The following is a 23,542-nucleotide window of genomic DNA, read 5'->3' as shown; positions in this document are numbered from 1 at the left end:
AAGTACAGGAAATGTCTTCATCACGCATTAGAAGTCATTACATATATGTTTAATGAGACCAGGATGTCTAAGATAACATAAAAGACTTTCTATTAGTCCCACAGTTGGGAAATTCGCATGATGACAGCAGCAAAATCAAAAGAGCAGGAATACAACAAATAGATACCGTAATAAACAGTAATTAATTCATTACAAAAAATAATCTTTAACTATAATTCTACATAAAAATACAGGAAAATTTTATACGTGTTTGGAAGTATGGCGATATATAGGAAAGAAGGGAGTGGGCTTTTTAACCAGAAAACACAATCCTGGAATGTGTGAGGATGCCCGAGGAGTGGGAAAAAAGTTTACTAATACTGAGTTTCAAGTTAAAGGGTGATGTGCAGAGCTGTAGCGGTAGACGGATAAAGTTGATGAGCTATAACACGAAGTTATAGGAAAGAGTTGTTGAAGCTAGGGGATGGGGATGGGGATGGGATTACATCAGAAATGTAGGAAGTCCAAGTGGTAATAAACAGGATGACAGATGAGGTCAGGCAGGAGTCTCTGTAGACTATAATGTTTGCAGACGACACTGTAATCTGAAGTGAGAGTATAAGAAGAGAAGAAAGAACTCTTCTGATTCATGATATACAGTGAGGCCATATGGGGTTTAGATGAAGCCAGGTAGAAATTTTTATTTCAGTATAAATCCTGATTACAGCTCTTATCTGAAGCAAGTTACATTTTCCCAAGTTACATTAGGTGTTGCTTGTTTATATGCTATAATTCAGCTAACTGGTCATATTAACTTTAATAATCATTCTTTTTTCATTCGTTAAGTTGCCATCTTTAATAATTAATGCTTTTACTGAACCAAACAGTTTCGCAGCTCTTTCACCTTCACCTTTCAGTTTGTGATTACTGACGGAGTGATACATCTTAAGTCTGTCCTGGTGAGGAATCATTCCTACCTCTGCTCTTTTAAGTTTAATCTGCTGCTGAGAAACTGCTGAAAACACTGAATGTTTTTTTGTTGTTGTTGTTGTTTTTTGTTTTTTTGCACATGGTTTCAATATTAAGCGTGCGATTCTGATATTAAGACAGAAGTCGAGGCACAAAGTATACAAGTCTAGGCGGTGGGGGTGTTTTATGCTCCGGCAGGGGCGGAGCTTGAATTCCAAAGTGGAATGAGTTTCCTCTCGCTACGTCACTCTGGGATAGGCTGCCTGCGGGCGACCGAGCTACGCTGTCATTCAACGGGGTTTTGAGACGATTATCTACGTATTTTCTTGGTGAGTAAAACCTTAAAAAATATTATTAAGTATTTCCATTTAAACGCGTGTGTGTATCCCTACTCACAAACCTTGTTTTCTTTTTTATTTACGTCGATCCTCGCGCTCGTTTTTGCGAGCATTACAAAGTTTTAAAGCGATGCTCGCGCAACCACAACGGAAACTTTTGCCGTGAAGGCCTCGTTATCTGTAGCAACAGGTCTACGACACGAGATGCAGTTAACTTTAGTGCTTTTTGTTTTTGTATTCTTTTTATTTTTTGTCGAATTTTAGAGCGTAACCATGTTTTGTTGTGTTGTCTTTTTTAACGCAGGACTGGATCCCCCCCTCCCTAAGAAGGAGAAAGTAGCCTTGCCTGTCGCGGCTTTAGGCTCTGGGATTACAGCGATCGCCAGTCCCAACAGCCTTCGTCGAAACTGCCAGCGGGGATTCATGCTGTGTGCGTTAGCTAAATGCGGTACGAAGCTAAAATGATGCCGGTGAGTTTTATTTTATTTTCATGGCTATAAGTTTTAACCTTGTCCCATTGCGCAATCCCCCTGTTTTCGATATTGTATCACGCTGCGGCGCTATCACTGTGAGTTACCTGGGCATTTAAATTGAGGTGGTAAGTTGATGCGGTTGCTACTTTGTGTCATTACTATGTCGACACAGCCGTCTGTTGTGAAGTTTATTGGCTACCATAGATGCTTGTGTTTGCGTTAGTGTGTTTCCCTCATGTGATTTTACACTCATACAAGACTTAGTCACCTATAAACCAGTCGTAATCTCAAGTATTGTCGGTATATAGGCAGAATTCACCTGTCAGTTCTTGGCTGGCATTGGACCTATCCTCAGCTCTGGACTCCTGCCATGTCATCCCCATCATCTTCAACATCATCAGAGGTTCATTGCTTTTGCTGCAGTGCAAGGCTCTCTCTCTTTCTCAGCACCAACTTAGATGTGTGGATAGGGCAGCACACAGCAGTCTGCCTGCATGTGTGCAGTGTTGAGAAACAACCTTCCTAACAAGTAGAAATGGTGATTAATGAGTAACGCCCCCCCAAACTAGTAAACATTTAACCCTGGCAAATTTTATAATTACCCAAATGTTTCATGGAAAATGGAGCTGCAACTAAGAAACAGTTTCCCAATCAGTCTGTGGATATTTGTTTTGATTCTTGCAAGCTGAAATGATTATAGACTTTTTCAATATTTTTTCCATAGCAAAATACAATACAGACTTTATAAACCAAAATAAGAAAACAATTAACCTTACTTCTCAAACCTTGCCCACTCTACCCCTGAAATACCAAATCAAGGATATGAACAGAGTTAGAGGTCACTGACATATTTTCTCAGTAAGGTATAAAAATAAATGGTAATTTTGTGACATACATGAAGTAAACTAATAACATTACAGTTAGGTGTTAGTAACAACAGTTGCCATGCTTTCAGCAAAGGATTTAAATGATTTCCAGGTAGCATAGGAAGTGATTTAATCTTTTATCAAAATAGTTTAGTTTTCTTTGTGTTATTTTATGAACAGACTGTTTTAGCACTGTCTACCACAATTTTCTTTAAAATTTACCTTGTTTCATTAAAATAAATTCTACTTTATTCATTCCCAATTTTGGGGGAAGAAAACTTGAGGTGGTAAGTTGATGCAAAATTGTTTAAGTAAAGTAGGATAACTGTAAAGTAACTACCATATGGCAAAACAAAACACCTCAGGGAAAAGGGATGATATAAAATAATATTAATAATAACTTTCAAAAAGTAGCTAAACCTGTTATTTCTATATTTTTTCCTTTAGTTTATGTCTTTAATTCTGATTTGAATAATTCAGATAACTATGATACATGGTCATATTTTCATTTTGTCTTATTGTGAACAGCTGATGACACACTGTGTTTAATGTTGCGCCTATGTGTAGGATTTACTACTGTGGCCCTTCTCTCCTCAAACCTGTGCTACCTGTGTTCTTTCATTGAATTAATCATCTTAGCAGTGGAGAGAGTCGTGTTCGGACGACTCTTGTCTGGCGCATGACCTCAGTCTGCTACTGGCACATACTTGTTTGTTATTGCCAAGCTCGTTTCTAGTGGATACTCATATAAACTGTGACCCTTACATAACAGAGCTGTTTCTTTATTGGCCCTTAATAATTACCCCGTTTGCTCCATCTCTGTCACCTGAGGATATCTTTCTATGTGCTTTTGCTGTAAATGGGATACAGCTCCTGCTGCTCGCTGATAAACACAAACTGGTCTTTATGTAGATGTGTCTGATGTGAGGTATTGTTTTATAAATTACACCAATAGCCCATGACCCTGCTCGTGCAGGCTAGGGGCTTGTGGGGTAGTGAGAATGGAGTGTCGTAATTGCTTGCTGGGATGGTAAATAGGGGGTCACTGTTTCCTGAGCACAATGGGCTGCAGGGACTCTTTAGCAGCGTGCTGTGGTGGGTACATTGTGTGTGTTTGCCTGTGCTGTGCCAATACCCTGATAAGTGATGTTCACCGTTAATTAAACCGTGGCATGGAATAACTCATTTACTCCTGATTTACTTTTATCTCTCCTGAAACCAGCCTTTGTTCTGCAGACATGAATTAATGTCACATTTAGGCTTGAATTCTCTGCTGGTTTATTAGCCCATATTTTCTCTTTGTCCACTTTTTGACAAGATTAATTATACTCTATTGACAACATAAAATAACAGAAACCAAGCTGGAAGAATACATTTTGTTTGTTTTGTTGTGGGGTTTTTTTGTGTTTTTTGTTTTTTTTTGTGTTTTGTGTTTTCTCTTCACATACCAAACACTTCCTCATTCCTGTCCCATGATGCATGTTGCTTCGGCGTGTAGATTTTCAAACAGATACAATTTTGTGCACCTGGCTTACATTATTTAGTTTTTCATTCTTTCACTGCTCACATTTGTACCGTGTCTTGGTTCCAGATCATCAAATCTCAGTGTGCCTAGACTTTATGGTGGTGCTTTGATGGTGGAAAAGTGAGCTAATGCTGTGGGAAGCCTGATTTTGCTGTATGTGTCAACAGAAACCTGAGCAGGCTTTCTCTTTGAGTGCCACAGGCTTTGTGTTTACTCTGTGGGAGAGTTGTGTTGGTTACATAAGCAGATAGTCACATGTGATAGACAAGGACGTTCATGTTTTGACTTTATCCTTAAGAAGAAGATTGACAGGAAGACCTTTGTTAGCTGAGAACAGTTGTGTAAAAACACAGTAGGCCTGTAATATTTTGTTTTCTCATCAAAGGAGTGCACAAAATAATTTCTAAGGTGAAGAGGAAGTTCTTGTGAATGGTTGAACGCTCTGGTGACCATGTTGTTTACAACCACAGGTCTTATAGAGAAACTGAATAATCTTCTTGAATGCATACTGTTAGACTGTGCTGTGCACCAGTGCCTCAACCACAACTCTACATTCACCTGGTTTCTGAGAGGAATCACCTGAGCTGGTGTCAGATTACAGCAATTGAATATGAAGTCGCTCACTGGGAATGATCCATTTGAAAAGGATAAATGTACATTAAAGTGGTGCAAAATTTCAGTAGAACTCACTTTCACATTAGACAGTTCTCTGACTAATGTTGAGCTGCTGAATGAACAGGGAGGTCGTGTGGGGTATAGGTAACGTCAGGAAGAAAAATGTCTTTTTGTATAAATCGTTAATATAGCTGACCCCTATCTCAATGATAAGGGAAATGAATAAACAGGATGCAGTTCCTTTTTTTTGGACACAGGATGTTTTTTGTTTGATGGCAAACATTCATTTTGCTTTATCAGCAGTACGGTACATAGATTTATTGATAATGGTAGTTATGACATGTGTGAAGGAACAAAAGACCTAAACGAGAAGTTTTGGTCAACTAAGAGAGAGCACTTGAATAACTGAATTTGAAAATTTTTCATTTTTCACATTGCATTTACTTAACAGGTTTCCACACGGGAAGAGACTAGCAGCGAAGCTAAGACTGTAGATAATCAGTGACATTCAGTAACTTCAAGGAGCAATGGGTGGAGAAAAAAAATGGTGACAAACCAGATTGGATGGATCCAGCCTTAAGGGCGGTCTACACAGGAAGCTATTTGTCATGCAATTGTCCCTGACAGTTGGTTGCTATGTAGATACCCCCTATATAATGTATTTGCCACCCCATCATATATCAATCACTGGTATTCTTTGCTCTCAAAATTGAACAAAAGTTTAGCTCGGGAGTCATCCACTGGCTTTTTCGTCTATCACTGCTTGAAGTTGCTGAATACAAGTGATGCTCTTTGGTCTCTGGTTGCCAAATTCCTGCTAGTCATCTACTTTGTTCAAGTAGTCAAGTGTTGACCAGAGAACGTACAACAACTTCAAGTGTTGTATCAAAATAGCTGATGACACAAAGCTCTCCGTTATTTCCGTTGCTGCAGGGACTTTTTGGTGGAAACAAATTGTATAATTTAGTTCTGAAAAGTTCCTCTAGTAGCAAAGGTCTTCTGTACTGGTAAGACTACAGTCATTCACTCTGCTGCTTCACCAAGGTTTCATTTTTACATATGACTGATTAAAGGTCACAAAGGCATCATTCACTGCTACATTTTGAATCGCATTTGTTTTTTGCATAAAATAAGAGTTGATAAAGGGTAATTTTTCTTGCAGTTCACACAGTGGGCATTTTTTATTCAGTTTTTGTTGCACTCTTCATATTTTAAGTATCTGTATTTTCTATAATAACTTTCAGGCTGTGACTAGTTCTCGGAACATCTTCATCCAAGAGTCATGAGGCATTGGAAAAGGGGGAAAAAAAGGATACATCCTTTCCTTTCTGCTTAATTTTGACTCCCATTTCCCTTATCTCCCAGATAAGCCGAAAGTAGGAACTCTCTCATCACGTAGACCAGAAATAGAAGAGCATTGCAAGACCGCAGATTATGAAGTGATAGGCTAAGTACTGCAGTGCAGACATAGAGAAGAGGCTTTTGTGATGGAAGCTTTCTGCAGCTTCATGTACTGTAAAAGCTGCCCCCCCCCCCCCCCCCCCCGAATGTTGCAGCTGAATAAGACTACTGTGCTTTTTGCTGTTTGTTACCCCTGACCTTTTCTCCCGTGCCACCTCATCCCTCTAATGCAACACAGAAAATGAGGGAGAGGGAACGCGAGATGAAGAGATATAATGCATAGAGCCATTTCAGTTTCATAGAGTTTTATGCTGCCTCGCCTTTTTGAAGAACTGCTAAGCTGGAACTGTGTCAGGCAGAAAGAACTAAGGCACGCGCACACAGGAAGATGCTGCTGCAGTGTCTTACAAACCTTTGCTAATTAGATTCAGAGGTGACTCCGTCAACAAGACTTAGTTGACTCATTCGCTTACTACAGCAATATCTGTGATTGAAAGTGTGTGTGGACAGAAGGTCCAGCACCCCTTAGGTGAAGTGCCCTCAGGCATACTTGAAGATATGGCTTCTGTTATCCTCTGCTGCTATCATACTATCCACTTTCCCACCCACTCCATTTCCCCTAAGGCATTGTGTTACATGTTGCATATGTTTATAAGGAACTGGTATTGCGTCTTAATATATTTTTTTAACCTGTCAGACAGTGTATCTTATTTATTTACTGATTTCATCCATATGAAATCAAGTCTTATACATGATTTATTTTTCATATCAGTTAATATCATTGTGTATTATCATATAAATCAGATCACAATGTCTTCAAACTGTTTTAAATTGTTCACAAACAACCTCACAAAAAGACAAAAAACTATTTACTCACTAGTGAGCAAAGAAACACTCTTATGCTCCTACGAACACAAAAAAGGGGGCAACAAATGCAGTAGTGTCTCAGTAAAGTGAGCAATCAGGCTCATGTATAGTTTAGATGTGCGACTTGATAACAAATCTGATGTACTAAAGTATGACACAGCTGTTCAGCTCTGTGTACAACTGGAAAGGGATGTGCTAACAGTTCTCTGAGAGAAATGTTAGCACATATACTACTGTCAACTGTTTCTCCACCACTGAGGGCCAACCCAACCTGATGTTTTTCTAACTCTGTTCCAGCCGCCAGATTGGTTCAGCACAGCACTATTGTCATTGCCATTGGCCTTTCGTGCCAAAACGTGGATGAAATGAATTCTATTGACTTTATATTGACCGCGTCTCGTTTTTCTATCAAGGAAAATTTACTTTGTGAAAACTGTCTTTATCTTTTTTCACCTAGCCCTATCCGAAGGCTAACCATGTCCAGTGTTGCTGTGGGTTTTTAGTTGTGCTGATGTAAACAAAATATTGATTTTTGAAGAGTAAACAATCTGGAAGTGGAGACGCTATGCACGTTTTCATCCATCCATTTTCTTCCTCCATTGCACGAGAGGTGGGGGTTACACCCCAGACAGGTCGCTTGTCTGCAGGGCTAACAGAGAGAAGAAACATTCTTGACTCTACTAGAGTATCTTTATATGAGGAACAATTCAGAATAATGACTTTATATTTTATGCTGGGCCCTTCTGCAGCTTCTGTCTGAAACTTTTTTTTTCTCTGATTGGCTCCTCCTCTCAAACAGAACGCTTGACCAGCAGGTGGGTAGGGCTGCTGTTTAAGGAAATGCTGTGTGTCCAAGATGACCATATTAGGGATATCCAATTTCAGTGACACCCTGTAGAACCAAGCAGTAACAAATCTGACCTAGTTGAAACAGAAACAGCTTTTGACTCTGGGATTACTTATTTAAACAATGACCTTCTTCTTGTATACTTGCTATGTTTAATTTGAGGTTCTATAAGTGTGACAGTTAAAATACACGAGCAAGGAAACTAATAATAAGTCCTTTTAATACTTCACCCGTTAATAGTCATCAGGGGATGGGTGTGGGAATTTAACTTTGGTTATATGCTACTCTTTGCATTGACAGTACATGAGATACTGCGTTTTCTGTACTTGTCTATTGGAAGCTAATTATATAATAAATTCTCTGTGACAGGACTGACTTTTATTTGGTAGTAATTGTTATATTGCAGAGTAGGGCTGCCACAAACGATTATTTTGATAGTCGACTAGTCAACGATTATTTTTGCGATTAGTCGACTAATCAGATCATGCATCCATTGGACGTAAAACGTACAGCTTATATAAGAGCAGATGCTGCTGGTGCAATAACTATCATTAGCTTACAGCTTTAAGTTTTTAAGGTATGTGCCAACTAAAAATAAAGACAAGATGATAGTTTATTAAATTTTAATGACATTTGAAGATTGTTTCGGTGAAGTTTAATAAACTCCTTGCTATCTAAAATATAACAGGACACCAGAGTATATTCTTCTGATAATCAGCTGTCTGCTTGATGTTTATTCAGCTGTGTAAAAACTATAACTTTAATCTCAGCCAAACCGATTTACTCAGGAACAAATAAAATACTACAAAAAGCCAAACAATAACATTTTTAAGTTATCTAAGTGACTTATATATGTTTAACCTGAGTAACGTTTGAAAACGATTTGAAAACGAGTCCGGTGTTCTCACGGGCTCTAGTGAGCCTTGCCCCCGGCTAGCTATCGAGCTAGTGGGTAACAGACGTCTCTGAAAACGTCGGAGCGCTTTTGAAAATATGTGGTGTCTTGATAAACTGAGCAGATATTTGAGGTTTACACAGCTACATTCTCGCCTGAAAATATGTTAAACGTTTATTTTGTGACCCAGAAAGAATAATAAGAGTAATATTAAAACTAACTAGCTGCCGCCATTGTTGGAAACTGAGCTAGGCCGCGCTATGAATTCTGGGACACAGTTTCTTCTTCTTTGGGGTTTAACGGCAGCTGGCATCCTTGTACATGCAGTGCTGCCATCTTCTGTTTCAGTCCGTTATTACACTCTTAAATCCTACTACTTATTCCTGCGTCTTTTGGGATCTTACAAAGCTTCAAACGACGCGTCGACTATTAAATCAGTCGTCGACAATTTTGATAGTCGACGTAATCGTGACTAGTCGACTAATCGTGGCAGCCCTATTGCAGAGTCATTGAATTATAGTACAATCTCGTGTGTTATTCCCGGAAATTGGAAACTGCAGCGGCATGCAGTTTTGATCACTCTTAACTCAATATGTGAACAACTGCATCTGGACAATTACCTTAAGAGACTATTGCAGGAGGATTGACCCTCAGATGGAGAGAGTGGATTTTCAAGGTGGGACATGAAGAATGATATGCTTTTAGGAGTCAAATTATCTAAGGAGTATTTTTCTAACTTCATTTTCCTTTGACCCGTCCTAACCTAACACATTGAACATCAAGAGACAAAATGCCTGTAAACTGTTCTCTCTGTTGCATGAACCTTATCTTAACAATCAGTGGGAGTGCCACAATCTCTCTCTCACTCACTCACTCACTCACTTACTCACACACACACACACATACACACAAAACAGTCCTTTGTGCAATTGGCTACAGGTAGAGTGCTGATATTTAAACTCAAGTCATCTCACAGTGCCCTGTCTGAACTGGAGAGGCTTGAAAAGCTTGTTCAGGTCTGCAGCCGGTGGCATCTGCTTTAAGGATCCAAATCACGCTGCAAAAGGCAAAGAAAATCAGCATTTTTTAAAACTTCATAGCTTGTCTGTTCAGTACACAGAATTTGACAGAATTGTCCTCCACCGCCCTAAAGGGACTGGAGCTCATTTAACTTGGATACAGGAGAATCGCGGACAAAGAAGCCACTTTCAGTGAAATAACCCAGGATAGCATATCTTTGTTTGTTTTTTTTCCCCTCTGTCTTTCTGAACCTTTTAGCTCAAGTGTTGCCAGCTGCAGTCACTCTCCTACTCTTAGATGTCTTCCTCTTGCAGTGTCTTTTGTCTGAGGTTTTGATGTTAGAGCCTTTCATGTCAGAGAGAGACACAGTCTTGTCAGTGTTATTGCATCTTGAACAAAGGATCCTATGCCGACTCTTAAAATTGTGGCAGTTTATTATTATTTTTTAATTAATTAATTTTTTTGAGAATACATGGTCAGACTGTTTTGCACCTATTCACTGCAGGCCACTGTTCAACCTCCAAGAAAAAAACATGATCCTATAATATAGTAAGACATAATGGCCATAGCCTAGCTGCAAGCTAGCGTGTTTCAGCTTATTATTGTCCCCTGAGCCAGCAGGCTGTTAAAAGGCTATATTTTTATACAGCGGATTAACGTAATCCCTGCGATAAAATGACCTAACCATATAGCTGCCCCGCTTTGAGGGTATCTACAGTGTAGACAGCAGTATTATGGCCATATTTCTTTGCATTGGCTATAATTGTCCGTTTGCTATTCTGAGCTGCCACATCACCCTCAAAACCCTGGGAGCCAGGTTTGACTTAGCTGTTGCTATGATGGAAATAGAAATCTTTTGCTATAATAGTGAGCCACAGCAGCCGAGGCAGCTTGTCCCTTCTCCTTCCCCAGGGCTCTTAACCCTCTCTAAAATAAAATGGGAAGGGAAGTGCAATTCAGCAATTGCTTCTGTCATCCTCTCCATACCTAATAGAAAGCAAGTGGAGCATATTTCTGTCAAACATTGTCACATAAAATCATGATATTGCCAGCTCCCTTCGAACTATATAAAGCTACACAAAGCAGTATTTTCTGGTAGGCTGTTGAGCTACTGTTTGTCTATTTTGCATTGTACCTATCAGGCTGTTACTGAGCTACTTAATTTTACTTGCTGCTGTATCAATGAATATTTAATGAACACTCAATTTGTTTGGCTGAGTCAAACACCTACTTACGGTAATCTTGCCTGTCTGAGTAGGTACGTTTCTTAAAACTTGAAGAGGGTCTGCGGTGTAGTTGCTTATTGTTGAGTAGACCATAAATTATAAAGATGTAGACATAACGATGAAAACACTTTTCTGATATTTACTGCAGCACATTAAATAAATTCCTGTAATTTACCTTGCATGTACTGCTTTGTTTGTAATGAAAAGTCTACAAGACCTATCATTTTGAGACCTTAAAAGGTTTGCAAGGATCAAAGACAAAAAATGAATTAAAGGGAATGTGTTTCCACACGTCATTTTGAATGTTTCAAAGTTTCCAAAACAATATGAAAATTGGCCTCATAGATTTTTGTATTTGTATTTATAGTTTATGCAGCTTTTGTACCATGTGTGCTATATCATAGCGAATAAGCAGTGACCACATGCTTTAGGTGGATGAAGGTCAACTGCAAAGTGCTAAGTCATCTAGATGGATAGTTGAAGTGAATACTGGTGGTCTTGGATCATCAACTTTAGTGCTGCAGCAAACTGGATTTTAGTGGGGGCGTTGCCAGCGCCCGAGATTATATTCTCTTCCCATCTGTGGTTCTCTCTTTTCCTACTATCTGTCAGTGCTCTCTTTCACTCTCCAAATATTAATAGGTTCACTTTAGCACTTTGGATTTCTGGGAAGTTTTCATGATGTCACCATCTCATTCTGAAAGATCTACGAATTGTTTTTTTGAAATAATTTGATGAAGGCACACTATATGAGTGATTTTAATTGTGTTTTTAGCATGAATGCTTAAACTATTCTAATTAACAGACACAAAAAGCCCCCATTTTAGTTTTACTTTCCAGGGTAGTGTTCTGCCACAGAGGGTGGTCTTTGGTTAGAAACACAGCTTTCTGTTTACAGCTTTCTCTTCTCTACATTACTGACAGGCATGACTCACAGCTGATTTGCTCTATTCATGAGAATCTTTCATTTGCATCCCCATTGATTCTGGCAGTTGAGTCAGGTCCTCTGACTCAGGCCAGTGCCCGTTGATTCCACCTTCTGTGTGATAAAACAAACCTCTGGTTGTAGATGTTGCTTAGGAGATCTTCAGAGGGAACGTTTCACCTGCCCACTCACTTAGTAAGCTTCATTTGAGGAAGAAAAGGGGGATAAAGCCCCTTATCCCAAGGCTGTTGCTCTTTGGCGCAATACACACCACAGTTAAAAAGAAACCCAAAAACTTTTGTTTCTGCACCAGCTGCTCTGCATGCTCACCCCCTTCAAGTTTTTTGTGCCTGTGACCTGGCTGACCTCATGTTCCCACCGTAGCCCCCGTAGGCATGGCTATTCACAGCAACTCAGAGTAGAAAAACCTGGCAGTGTAACCTGGAGGTTCTGGACATTTAAAACCATACCGCTCTTACAGTTACACGCTTTTCAGGATACTCTGTCTGAAGTCACTGTGAAGGCATGACACTGTGCCAAAACCTGGGTTTGAAACAAAACAGTTCAGTATGTTCAAGGCATGCAATATCCTAAGACACCTTATAAAATTGGTTTTATTGCTGCCTTATCAACTCCTATTATGTGCTCATATTACAGATTGGGGGCATATTCCATTACGAGCCTTAAGCTTCTTAGCACTTATCTTTTTATGACTGTATGATATTCGTACACTGACTTTTGATGTTTGTGTTTCCTGTCAGCGATTATATAGGTTTTGGAATATCACAGACATTTCAGATGCATATTTTTTTAAATCATCTGTGAAGGCTTTTGTTTGACTCAGCCCTTCTTACTTTAATTGTTTTGACAATTGCTGCCTATTATAGCTATAAAGATGAGTAATATCCCATATAAGTATTGATTTTTAGAGTTTATTTTAAAAGGTTGTAGGTGACTGTCTGCATTTGGATCCTTGCTGATAGACAGCTCAATTTTCTGCTCAGTGTCAGTGTGTTTATTTTCTGCAGTAGCTGGAGGCATGCAAATTCCAATTTATTACAAACTGCTTCATTGAGATTGCCCATTTCTCTGTAGATTGATAAAAACCAGCCTTGAGCAGCTGTCAGTCACACACTTGCATAAGAACCTAGCGGTTTGCTCATTCAGAGTGCTTGACGGGGTTTTTTAGTGTGTTTACATTGGGATGGAGGGATCTCTCACAGTGGTGACAGCACTAGTTAGTGAGTGAAATGGAATTTCAAGATCTGGCCTCTGGTTTTTCTGTTGACACAGAGGTATGAGGCCTGGGAAGCAGATCTGCTATCAGTGAAGCTCACATATTATAGAATCTATACAAACAATGAACCAAGAGGAAATTGGACACCAATTCCAGAGAACTTTTATGTTTACCTTACTTCTACTAACTCTAACAGGATCCTCTCGCTTGTGATCTTAATTAGCTCTATCTAATCTACTGGGTTATCTGCTTCTCTCGCCTGCTGTTCCAGATGTTCCTGACTGTATACCTCAGTAACAATGACCAGCATTTTACTGAGGTTCCTGTTACTCCGGAGACGCTATGCCGGGATGTGGTGGACTTGTGCAAAGAGCCGGGGGAAACGGACTGCAACCTATCTGAGATGTGGCGTGGATCTGGTGAGTGACAGTGCTCTTTTGTTTGTGGAGTATCTGAAGGAACAGGAGTCGGTGTGTGGGCACATTAGTTTTTATTTTATTTAGACAAAAAGTGCTTTTTCTCATGTTGACCACTTTGTGGTTTGTGATTAGCTTTGTGGTCATCTGCTTGGCAGTTTTTAAAGTGTTTGTCTCTTTTGAGTCTACCGTGCAAATAGTGTAGAGCCCTAATCTCTGCATCAAACACAAGCGCCTGAACATTTCTTACATCTCTCAGACAGGAGGTTGAGATTTCATGCCTGCCTCATTTTCACCGTTTCTAAGAGTCAAGGAGTATACAACATCAGAACTCAAGGAGCCAGGCTTCATAGCCGTTTCCATGGTGATACTGCCATAATAGTGAAAAAGTGCCAATTATTGTGTTTGAGTACTTCCAGGAGTGGTCTGAAAGGAGATTGATGAATACTGAAGAGATTGTCTCATTTTGCACCCATTCACCTCAGACCACTTTTGAATCTCCTTGAAAACACAGCAGTGACATTTTGCATCCAAATTAGATGTAAAGTTATAAATTATATTTAGAATATTTTACTTAACTGCTTCATTTTGCATTTCTACCATTATTAAAAGATCAGTTTCACTCACCTCTACTTAAGCATAATGTGTCAGCTCATCTGTGTAATGAAATGCTCAAAGAAAATGTCTGAAGAATAGCTGATGAGCTCAGTGCCAAGAGGCATAATTGACAGCGCGTTATAGTTGTTTCCCCTGAAGTCATTGCTTAGATAGATAAACGGCATGCAAACTTTGTTCACAAAATGAATCATCCTTCAATTTGGGTTAGACTGGATTCACTGAGCAAATGGCATGTGCAAACTTGACATGCATTCGTGTTTTAGCCAATCCAAGTGAAATATTATGAAAACTTTTCAATATTTATTTGTGGGCTAAAATGTTTTATTTCGACTTGCAGAGAGACCTGTAGGTGATGGGGAGAGGATGCTGGATGTGCTCCAACGATGGGGACAGCACAGATCAGAGGTGCGCTTCTTTCTGCGTCACAACAGAGCTCCTAGCAGGGAATCAGGTAAGCAACTGTTTGCAATACACAACAGATAGTGAAAAGAGGCTTTAATATCTGATACTTCTCACACACAAGAGTTATGATTGGGTGAGCACTGTCTCCAGAGGTGCCTGCTGTCTTTATAACGCACTATTCATTCAATAAACACTATGGTATTTTTCAAACGTTTATCCAGAAGAGGGCTTTATATTTGGAGCCCTCAGATCCTTCATCCTTGCTGGAATCAGAGTGTCCGAGTCCCACTATCAGAAGTCTGTTACTTTTCAATTTTCTTATTAACACAGAAAAGTCTAGTATTTTTTTCATAGACTATCCTCTGAACACCAAGTTGCATAACTAAGCCCTTTTTACCTCTCACAGCTTGAGTCTGGCCCAGGGATTAGGTGGCTGTTTTCCCTTTGTGTTATCTTAGCCCGCTGTTGTTTTCCCACACTGAGAGCTTAGCTCTGATCATTATTTGCAACACAGCTCTGTATTAAATTTTTCAGTTACTGCATTTTTATGCGGGTTTATTTGGTCCTGTTGCCATGTTTACATTAGTTACGGCAGTACGGATGTACTCTGTCCTGCCCTCAGGTTGCAGTTAGTTAAATGATACTGTTCGAGCATGCTCTTTTTCACATGTCGGAGGATAAAATGGAATGTCACCAATCTATTGGACTGCCAGTACATTTGAACTTCTTTTCATTAATCTAATGTTATGCCTGCGTCATGTCTGAGTAAGCAGCCACACTAATTATACTTTTTATAGACCTTTACTTTCAGCATAGCATGAATATGAAATGCAATCATTAACAAACAGGCACAGACAAAATTCTCAAGTTACTGGGCAAAAAAAACATGATTAGTTTGAAGACTGCCCTAAACATGAATAATCGTACTTTTCTACTATACTATTTTACTATAACACACAGACTCGGTAGTTAGTGACAAAGAACTAAACCTTTGAAAAGAAGTCCGAAAGAACTAAACCTTCAAAAGAGTTGTCACGCTTCACCAAATTCAGTGCTAGTGTGACAATAGTCAATGACACATAGGCAACAAAATGCCCCAGAAAATCATGGGTGTACTTCTGCTCTGTCATTGACTTGATATATCTAAATGAAGTGAGGAAAATTAATCACTGTGTGAATGTCTGAATGCTGTGACTCTAACAGTTTGCATCACTCTTGAGCTTAGCGGTGTCTTACATTCCCATCAGCGATTAACCAGCATCTATTAAACCAGTTATTTAGCTTCTGGAGCAGCAACCCATGAGGCTTTGATCTATGGGCTTGCATGAAGCTCTAATCGTGGTTGGTCAATCCTCTTTAAACCACATAAAGCTTCCTGTACTAACAATACTGAATGTTAAAAATTCTTCACATTGATTTTCAGACATCTGTTTATAGCGATTAGTTTGTATCTAGCATGCATACTGTATGCTAGCAGTTAAACTATATAGTAAAGCTATTATGGGCTTTCATCATGGGATAATACTTTAGGGATAGGACCCAGATTGTCAGACATACATGCCAAATGCCAGTAAAACGGTTGGGTATATGGTTATATCTTCCTAGACAAGCATATATACATGCAGCAGTGTACTCACCCCACTAATAAGTCATTATTGATGAGGTTGAATCCCAAGAGATTTTTTACAAGTTACAAAAAGCACTGAGGTAAAGAAGTTAAAATAATTCAGTACTAGCCTGTCATTTTTTCAGCTGGTATACACCCTCCTCTATAGCATGTCAAGACAAACCTATAAGTCTAAATGTGTATGATTGTTTGTCAGAGACACTGAAGGGCAAAAGGACAACAGGAAGTTCCAGCCATTTTTTTTCTTGTTGCTCTTTCATTTCTTTTAAGGTGCTCTAAATTTTAATGTCTGAAGAAATCTCCACTTATTTTCATTACTTAGGAGGATCAAGAGGCTCAGATTCAAAGAGAAATGGAGTGAAGGGTCCCCCAGAGAGAAGGATGGAGAATGGGGTGAGTTATTAACTTTTTTTCTGACAAGTGGTTGAAATGGTTTACACTATTTTACATTCATTCACTTTGAATGGTAGCTGATGTGAATAATTAGAAACATGTCAATTTGGAACAATGTCTATTTTTTTTTTATTTTACTAATAAGGGTCATGCATTTAGTATCGGCATAAAATCTTCACCCAAAATGCAATTTCTTTATACTTGACGAGTTGAAGTTAATTGTGTGCTCTGGGATACTGATTAGTTCCTTTCAGTTCTCACACCCTGCAGTGTTTTTCTGCAAAATTAATCAGTGCATCATAACATGGATATGACTGCAAAATGATTATTCAGCTGAGGATGTCTCCTTGGGGAATAAATATTGTACAATGAATTCTGAAATCCCCCCCCCCAAAAAAAATGCTTAAACTGCTCCCCCTTTTAAGGAGTATAACTGAAACTAAATCTGATGTTTCAGTAATCTCCCCGCATATGTTTTGCATTTTTTACTTTAGGCCTCCTGTTGTAATTTTATTTTAGACTTTTATAGTGGGAAAAATGCCTTCAGCTTGAATATATATTTAAAACATGAATGTGTTTCTTTTTGTTCTTTCTTTCTACACAGGTGGCAACGCCCCGGATGGACATGACGCTGGCTGAGCTACAAGAGATGGCTGCCAGACAGCAGCAGCAGATAGAAGCCCAACAGCAACTTCTTGCCTCCAAGGTACATAAAAAAGTGCAGTAGAAAGAGATGGGTGCCTATAAGAGATTAAGGGGTTAAGTGGAGACAGTATTGAAGTCAGTACTGGACTAAAAATGAGTTCATTTAGTACATTAAATGAGTACATTCTATTGTACTTATATAATGCATGTTTATGTAGAGTTTGTGATAGACAGGTAAGGCATGGGTGGATGTGGGCATAGTTTCATTTGAGTAAACTGTCTCAGGTTCTCACTCTGCGGGACACATCTGATATCTAAACTTGTTTTTTTACTTTGCTCAGGATTGGTTGACAACAAGAAAGATATGATAGAAAATAGGTGTGATATAATGAAATACTTAACTGAGTGCTTATTCCTTCTATATATATATATATATTTTTTTTTGTTGTTGTTGTTGTTGTTTTGCGGAAGCACTTTAAAATGTTTTTGTTCTTCTGAATCACCCACACAGTATATGCAGTTTTATAGTAACTTTAAAAACTTTGTGTCTTCTTTTACTTCCTTAAATATGCTCCTAGGGCTGTGGTTTAGGTCCTTTAGGCATTTAAGCATTCACTTCCAAGCACTGTGTATACATCAGCACAGTATAACAAGTCCAGGAATGTGACTTCCAAGCAGTCAAGTACAAGCATTACATGTATACTTGACTGCTTGGAGTAAATAAAGGGGCATTGTCGTCATTATCACCTGACCCGTGGCTGGGATGTGCTTATCTTGGAACCTGCTGGGAGAGCTCTGTCATGTTTACAATATACCATGTCACACCTGAAGAGCGATGATTGATTCTGAAACCAACCAATTTTTAAATACCATTGCTAACATTTAAGCTTTCTGTAGTCAGAATTTGTTCGATTTTTTTTTGCTGGATCCAGTGGAAGTAATGCAAACTATCTCCCTCTCAAGCCCCCCGTTGATTTGTTTTCAGTACTTTCCACAGTTGCATCTGTTTCTGCTATTTAACTACCTGGGAATAGCTTCCCAAGGCTACCAGGGAAAGCAAGTTACTTCCTGTTTTTTATTACAGCCAAGGACTTGTGGCAGGAAGTATTTTGCACTGAAAGCAAGGGTTATAGGCAACCCAGTTATCAGTGACTTCATTTTTTTTTTCAGTAGCATTGCATTGTGCAAACATCATAGAAGGAAAAATGTACCTATTGTCTGTTCAGAGGAATTTGAACCAGGAAAAACTTCTATCAGTGGCCCTTATACGTGTAGCCCACAAACATTTAAGCAGTGTATATAGTGCAGTCATGCATGAGGAGGGATGTGTTTGTTTAATTATATATTTTTTTAACAAGTGCTCTGCTTCCCCTTTGCTCTTTCTTGTCTCTAGGAACAGCGGCTGCGCTACTTGAAGCAGCAAGAGCAGCGTCAGCAGCAACAGGCATCTGAGCAGGAGAAGCTCCAGCGCCTCAGAGAGAACATTGAGAATCAGGAAGCTCGGCTCAAGAAGGTCCGGGCCCTCAAGGGTCAGGTGGAGCAGAAACGTCTCAGCAATGGCAAACTGGGTGAGTTCGTTAACTTTGAATTCACGACTGGATGCCTGCTAAGAGTATGGTGTGAACCATTAAAGTTCGAAATTTATTTTGGATTAAGATGCGCTGTATTTCTGTGACTGACTGTCAACATTATATTGTTTCTCTCTTTGCATTCTTTCTTCTTACCTCTGCCATCATCACACTCAATCCCCCTCCCTTTCCAGTGGAGGAGATAGAGCAAATGAATAACCTGTTCCAGCAGAAGCAGAGAGAACTAGTGATGGCTGCGTCCAAGGTGGAGGAGCTCAGCCGGCAGCTGGAGTTGCTCAAAAATGGCAAAATGGATAACTTCCATGACAACCAGAGCTCGGTTGCAGAGCTGGACCGCCTCTACAAAGAGCTACAGGTGTGAAGTCATAAAGGAAAATTCAAGTCCAAACATATTACTTGTTTAAAATTAGCACAGTTTTTGATTTGTGTTTGTGCTGGTTGGTCAGCTGAGGAACAAGCTTAACCAGGATCAAAACTCAAAGCTCCAGCACCAGAGAGAAAGTCTGAACAAGCGCAACCTGGAAGTGGCTGCTATGGACAAACGGATCAGTGAGCTCCGAGACCGGCTGTGGAAAAAGAAGGCAGCCCTGCAGCAGAAAGAGAACTTGCCCGTAAGTATTATTGCACCAAAACTACATAAAAAAACAACAACAAACAAACAAACAAAAAAAAACCCATCGCTTTAATTGTTATATGGCACCCTGACAATCTTTCAGGGTACTAATTTTAATTTCTGGTACTAACTAGTAGAAATGCTTTTGATCAGAACTCCCCCTAGTGGCCTTGTGATAAAAAGCTGTTTGTATCTCTACGTCTGACATTCTGAGCTCAAGCTTCTCACACTTTCTTTCCTCTGTTTGGAGATGGTCACGTGACACTCCCCCCACCCCCACCCCTCCTCACTCACTCAGAGCAATCAGTTCCTATCTGTCTTTTTCCAATATTGGATCTTGGTGGGAAAGGAAGGTTGTTCTGATCATATAAAGGAATTGAGTTTGATTTTTCACTCCCACTCCTTCACTCGGTTGTGTTTTCAGTCCCATTTGACAGAAACAAAGCCAGAAGATGAGAGAGGAATAGTATGTGCAGACTTCCTATCACAGACACGCAGGAATGTCAGTGAAGATACTATCTATTTCTGGTGGGGCTTATAAACATGAAAAGTGGAAGAATTCAGTTTGAAGGAAACCTGCCTTTTTAAGAAAGACGTTGCCTTTTTAAACCGTCTTTTATGCAAACATTTATGGCAAGATTCAACACTCATTAAAAATCAGAAGGCTGAGTTAAGGCAGTCTGTGGTGGTAATCCTGTTTAGTGTTGAGGTATCAGTTCTGATCTCACTCTCTGGTGTCTTTCTACTCCCGCCCCGCCCCCTTCTAAAAGATGTTTGAAGGTTGCCATGGGACTGTAAATAAATCAACATAGATTTTTATGAAACAGACTGTGAGAAGAAAAATTACCATATTTACTGCTTGAGGTTAAATCTGAGGGTGGACAAAATAAATGAAATAAATAAATAAAAAATCCTGATTGGTTGATATTGTGCTTTCACCTTCTCAATTACATGAGTCACTGTAATCTGTCCTCTATGCACTTATTTAATTATGTTCTCCTAATCGGGGCTTTATTGGCTTCCAGCACGAACTTTCTATTACAACTCAAACTTTTAACGACAAATATTATTTTTCATTAAAAGCTGATACAGTTGTTATGTTTTATCTGTGTTTTTAGATTCAAAATACAGCCCCGTGAGTATTTGGTTTGCAGTATTTACTCAGCCAAAACAGTGTTGAAGATTAAAAGTTAAAACATAAATAATACATTTTAGAAGGAAATGTAAATCTATTTTAATTGTTTTGATAATGAGAAACTCGTGCATTACTTTATAGCCTTCTGGACTCTTTTTTTTAATGTCATATGTAATAAAGGAGAAGCAGTACATAGAAAGGTGTTTATGTGTGCATGTGTGTTTGAGAGGAAAGCTTGAATAGGGGCTCGTGAGGTGATTTACCCACACCCTGCCTAGAATCATAATGAGTGAGCCTTTTTCTCACCAGCACAAAGACACACTCCATCCAGGCTGCTCTCTCCTCCTACTAAACAGCAAGCGTCCGGCTAACATCACCCAGCAAACACGTCTGAACATACTGACCAAGAGCTGCCAGCTGAGAGTCATCTCACACCATCTCAGTCACATACTTCAGAAAACAGTGAAAAGGGCCAATACTGGATAGGGGGGGAAAGGGGGGATTATTTGGTATTTTGAACTTCTGTTGCATGTTTGTGCTTTTGTTTTCTCAAGAATGGCTATCCTGGTAAAGAGAGGGCTTCAAAAGAAACTCACCTTCAGGTAACTAAACTAGTATTGCAGCTATACATATGTACCTGTTTGATTTCTAAACTGAATGTGATTTGGCTCTTCAGACTTTGTTAGTTTTTGCATTTGTTTAACTTTTGTTGCTCCATTCATTTGATGGATAAAACCTACAATGATCATTTTGTTTTAAAGGGAAACGATATAGGACCAGCTTTTGTTGAGCTGTAAGAACTCGTGCCAACTTATAGGTGAACATTGATCAGTCAGTTTTCTACATGTGGATAATTTTTTTTTAAAAAAAGGCATGAATTGCTGTGTTTATATTGAAGGTGCTGTCCTAACTTTATTAAGTTAGGACATATTAAGTTAAGCAACAACATTTAGGAGACTGCTGCGCTGCTCTGGAGTCATTAGATCTTAAAATGTTTTTTAATTTGTAATTAGTAAACATTGTAAATATGCAAATAAACTGTTGTGTGTGTGTGTGTGTGTGTGTGTGTGTGTGTGTGTGTGTGTGTGTGTGTGTGTGAGAGATATAGTAGTTCAGCAGTAACTTAACAGCCATTGCTGAGAAAGTAACTGGATATCTATGAAAGTGCTTTAAGACACTAAGGTTGGAGATGTCAGTCGGTTATTCCAGCATTTTTGTTCTGGATTATAACACCTGCTCTGCTGCACCTATTCTTGGGTTTTTGCCTTCTTGTGGCATTTATCAACATTTGTTTCTATATGACAAATCCTACACACTTGGACTCCTTGTCTGGCCATCTTTAGGTTTATACACCACCAACTGGCATAAATACAAAGGTCCCACACTAAGGTTCTTGAGAGTAAACTTCACAAAACAAATTATCATTCTGAAAAAGGCTGAACACTTCCTTGCTCACAAGAGTTAATCCATGTTTTTTTTTTTCTATCTTTGGGTGGGGAGAAATAAAAACATGGCCTGCTCTGGCACCACGCACAGGCTAAAGTGAACTTTTCACCCACCAAGTAGAAAAAACTTGTATAGGAGAATTTTCAAGTTTCCCATTTTTCATCCACTGTGTATTTGTTTAAGTAATCGACTTAAGTGCCTTTCATTTTTGAAAAATACATTTTTCAAAATTGTTGTCAGCGTGTTTTCTGTGGACTCATTTCAGCAGTTTACAGTTTTGATTACCATTCTGTCATTTATGTTCATTTGTCTAAATAATTGTATCCCTTTCTGTGGTTTACTGTAATACAGGCTCTTTAAATTGCTCTCACTAACCAGTCTTCTTTTTACTTTCTCTACCCTTTCACTGTACAGTTGCCCTCCGATGCCCAAGCCGGACAGCAGTTGGGTCCGTCTCGTGTGGCAGCGGTCGGTCCATACATCCAGTCGTCCACTATGCCGAGGGGCCCAGCGAGACACGATTTGCTTGTAAAACCTGCCTACCCAGACGGCACTGCCACCCTCCCAGCTCACGAGCCACAGAGCAAAGCGGGGACAGGTGAGCACCCAGACTGCACAGTCTGAAGTGTTGCTGCTCTTAAAAGTTTTTCCTTTTCTGATTTTGACTCAAATATCAGTCATGTCATATCATGTCATCTTTACATCACCAGCTAAATTATGTTTCTTGTTTTTTTTGTTTTGTTTTGTTTTTGTTTTTTCAGTTAAATACGTTTTGTTAATTTCCGCATGATGATAGGTAAAAGTCTTTTCACTCCTCAGTAACGGAGTAGAAAAGTGCTGTATAAAGAGCAGTTCATTAACCATTTACCATTTACAGCAGGAGCAAAGGAGTCTGGGACACCTGCTGGTTGTGATGTCTTTTTGAGCTCAGAAGGTAGCTAGTTACTTCCTGGGTGCTGTGCTGTGATCTAGCATGGCTTAGCCTGAGCTTCACAGTCTTTTGTTTCTTTGGGATGTTTTTTGTTTTTTTTAAACACTTTTTTAGGTTTTGAGTAAAACACTTTTTTAGGTTTTGAGTAAAGTAGTTTGAGTTTTTGTTTTGCCAAAGTGTGTGTCTCGCATGCCTTTCTTAATATAGATTCAGAAACAGCTATACAGAAAATTATTTATACCATAAGAAATTAAAACTCCAAACAATGCTACTTACCTTTATTTTATTAAGGCTGCAAATTTGTCCCTAATGTAGTTGCTCCTGTGCTGCTTTAAATCAATCTGTTTCACATCTTGTTACATGGTAAACTGGGGACAGCACTAAGGTATGTTCTATGTAATGGAAGTGAAAGTGTGATCCAACCAATGAGAGACCAGAGCAACATATTGTTCTTTCTACCATCCTCCACACTGTAATTCCTTCTTATGTGCTTCATCTCTCTATCTTACGGGATGAGAGAGTTACTCTCTCATCCTAAAATTGG

At 39.2% G+C, this 23,542-nt stretch overlaps 1 protein-coding gene across 2 annotated transcripts in view; it reads left to right on the top strand.

Moving 5' to 3' along the window:
- The first annotated feature begins 1,155 nt into the window (after positions 1-1,155).
- Positions 1,156-23,542, top strand: part of LOC146374957 (apoptosis-stimulating of p53 protein 2-like) — a 28,767-nt gene continuing 6,380 nt past the window's right edge. The window contains exons 1-11 of one of the 2 annotated variants that reach the window (XM_084948411.1): positions 1,156-1,277; positions 1,591-1,756; positions 13,455-13,602; positions 14,555-14,668; positions 16,569-16,639; positions 17,244-17,345; positions 18,678-18,852; positions 19,047-19,228; positions 19,320-19,484; positions 21,176-21,223; positions 22,482-22,665. In XM_084948411.1, the coding sequence (XP_084804537.1) occupies positions 1,730-1,756; positions 13,455-13,602; positions 14,555-14,668; positions 16,569-16,639; positions 17,244-17,345; positions 18,678-18,852; positions 19,047-19,228; positions 19,320-19,484; positions 21,176-21,223; positions 22,482-22,665 (1,216 nt within the window). In that variant the 5' untranslated portion in view covers positions 1,156-1,277; positions 1,591-1,729. The remainder of the gene's footprint in view (positions 1,278-1,590; positions 1,757-13,454; positions 13,603-14,554; positions 14,669-16,568; positions 16,640-17,243; positions 17,346-18,677; positions 18,853-19,046; positions 19,229-19,319; positions 19,485-21,175; positions 21,224-22,481; positions 22,666-23,542) is intronic. The other variant, XM_084948412.1, reaches the window with a different exon arrangement.

This window comes from Perissodus microlepis, chromosome 13, assembly GCF_051167445.1.
Source record: "Perissodus microlepis isolate ML-2025 ecotype Zambia chromosome 13, ASM5116744v1, whole genome shotgun sequence".
Classification (NCBI taxonomy): domain Eukaryota; kingdom Metazoa; phylum Chordata; class Actinopteri; order Cichliformes; family Cichlidae; genus Perissodus; species Perissodus microlepis.
This window is presented reverse-complemented; position numbering and strand designations above follow the sequence as displayed.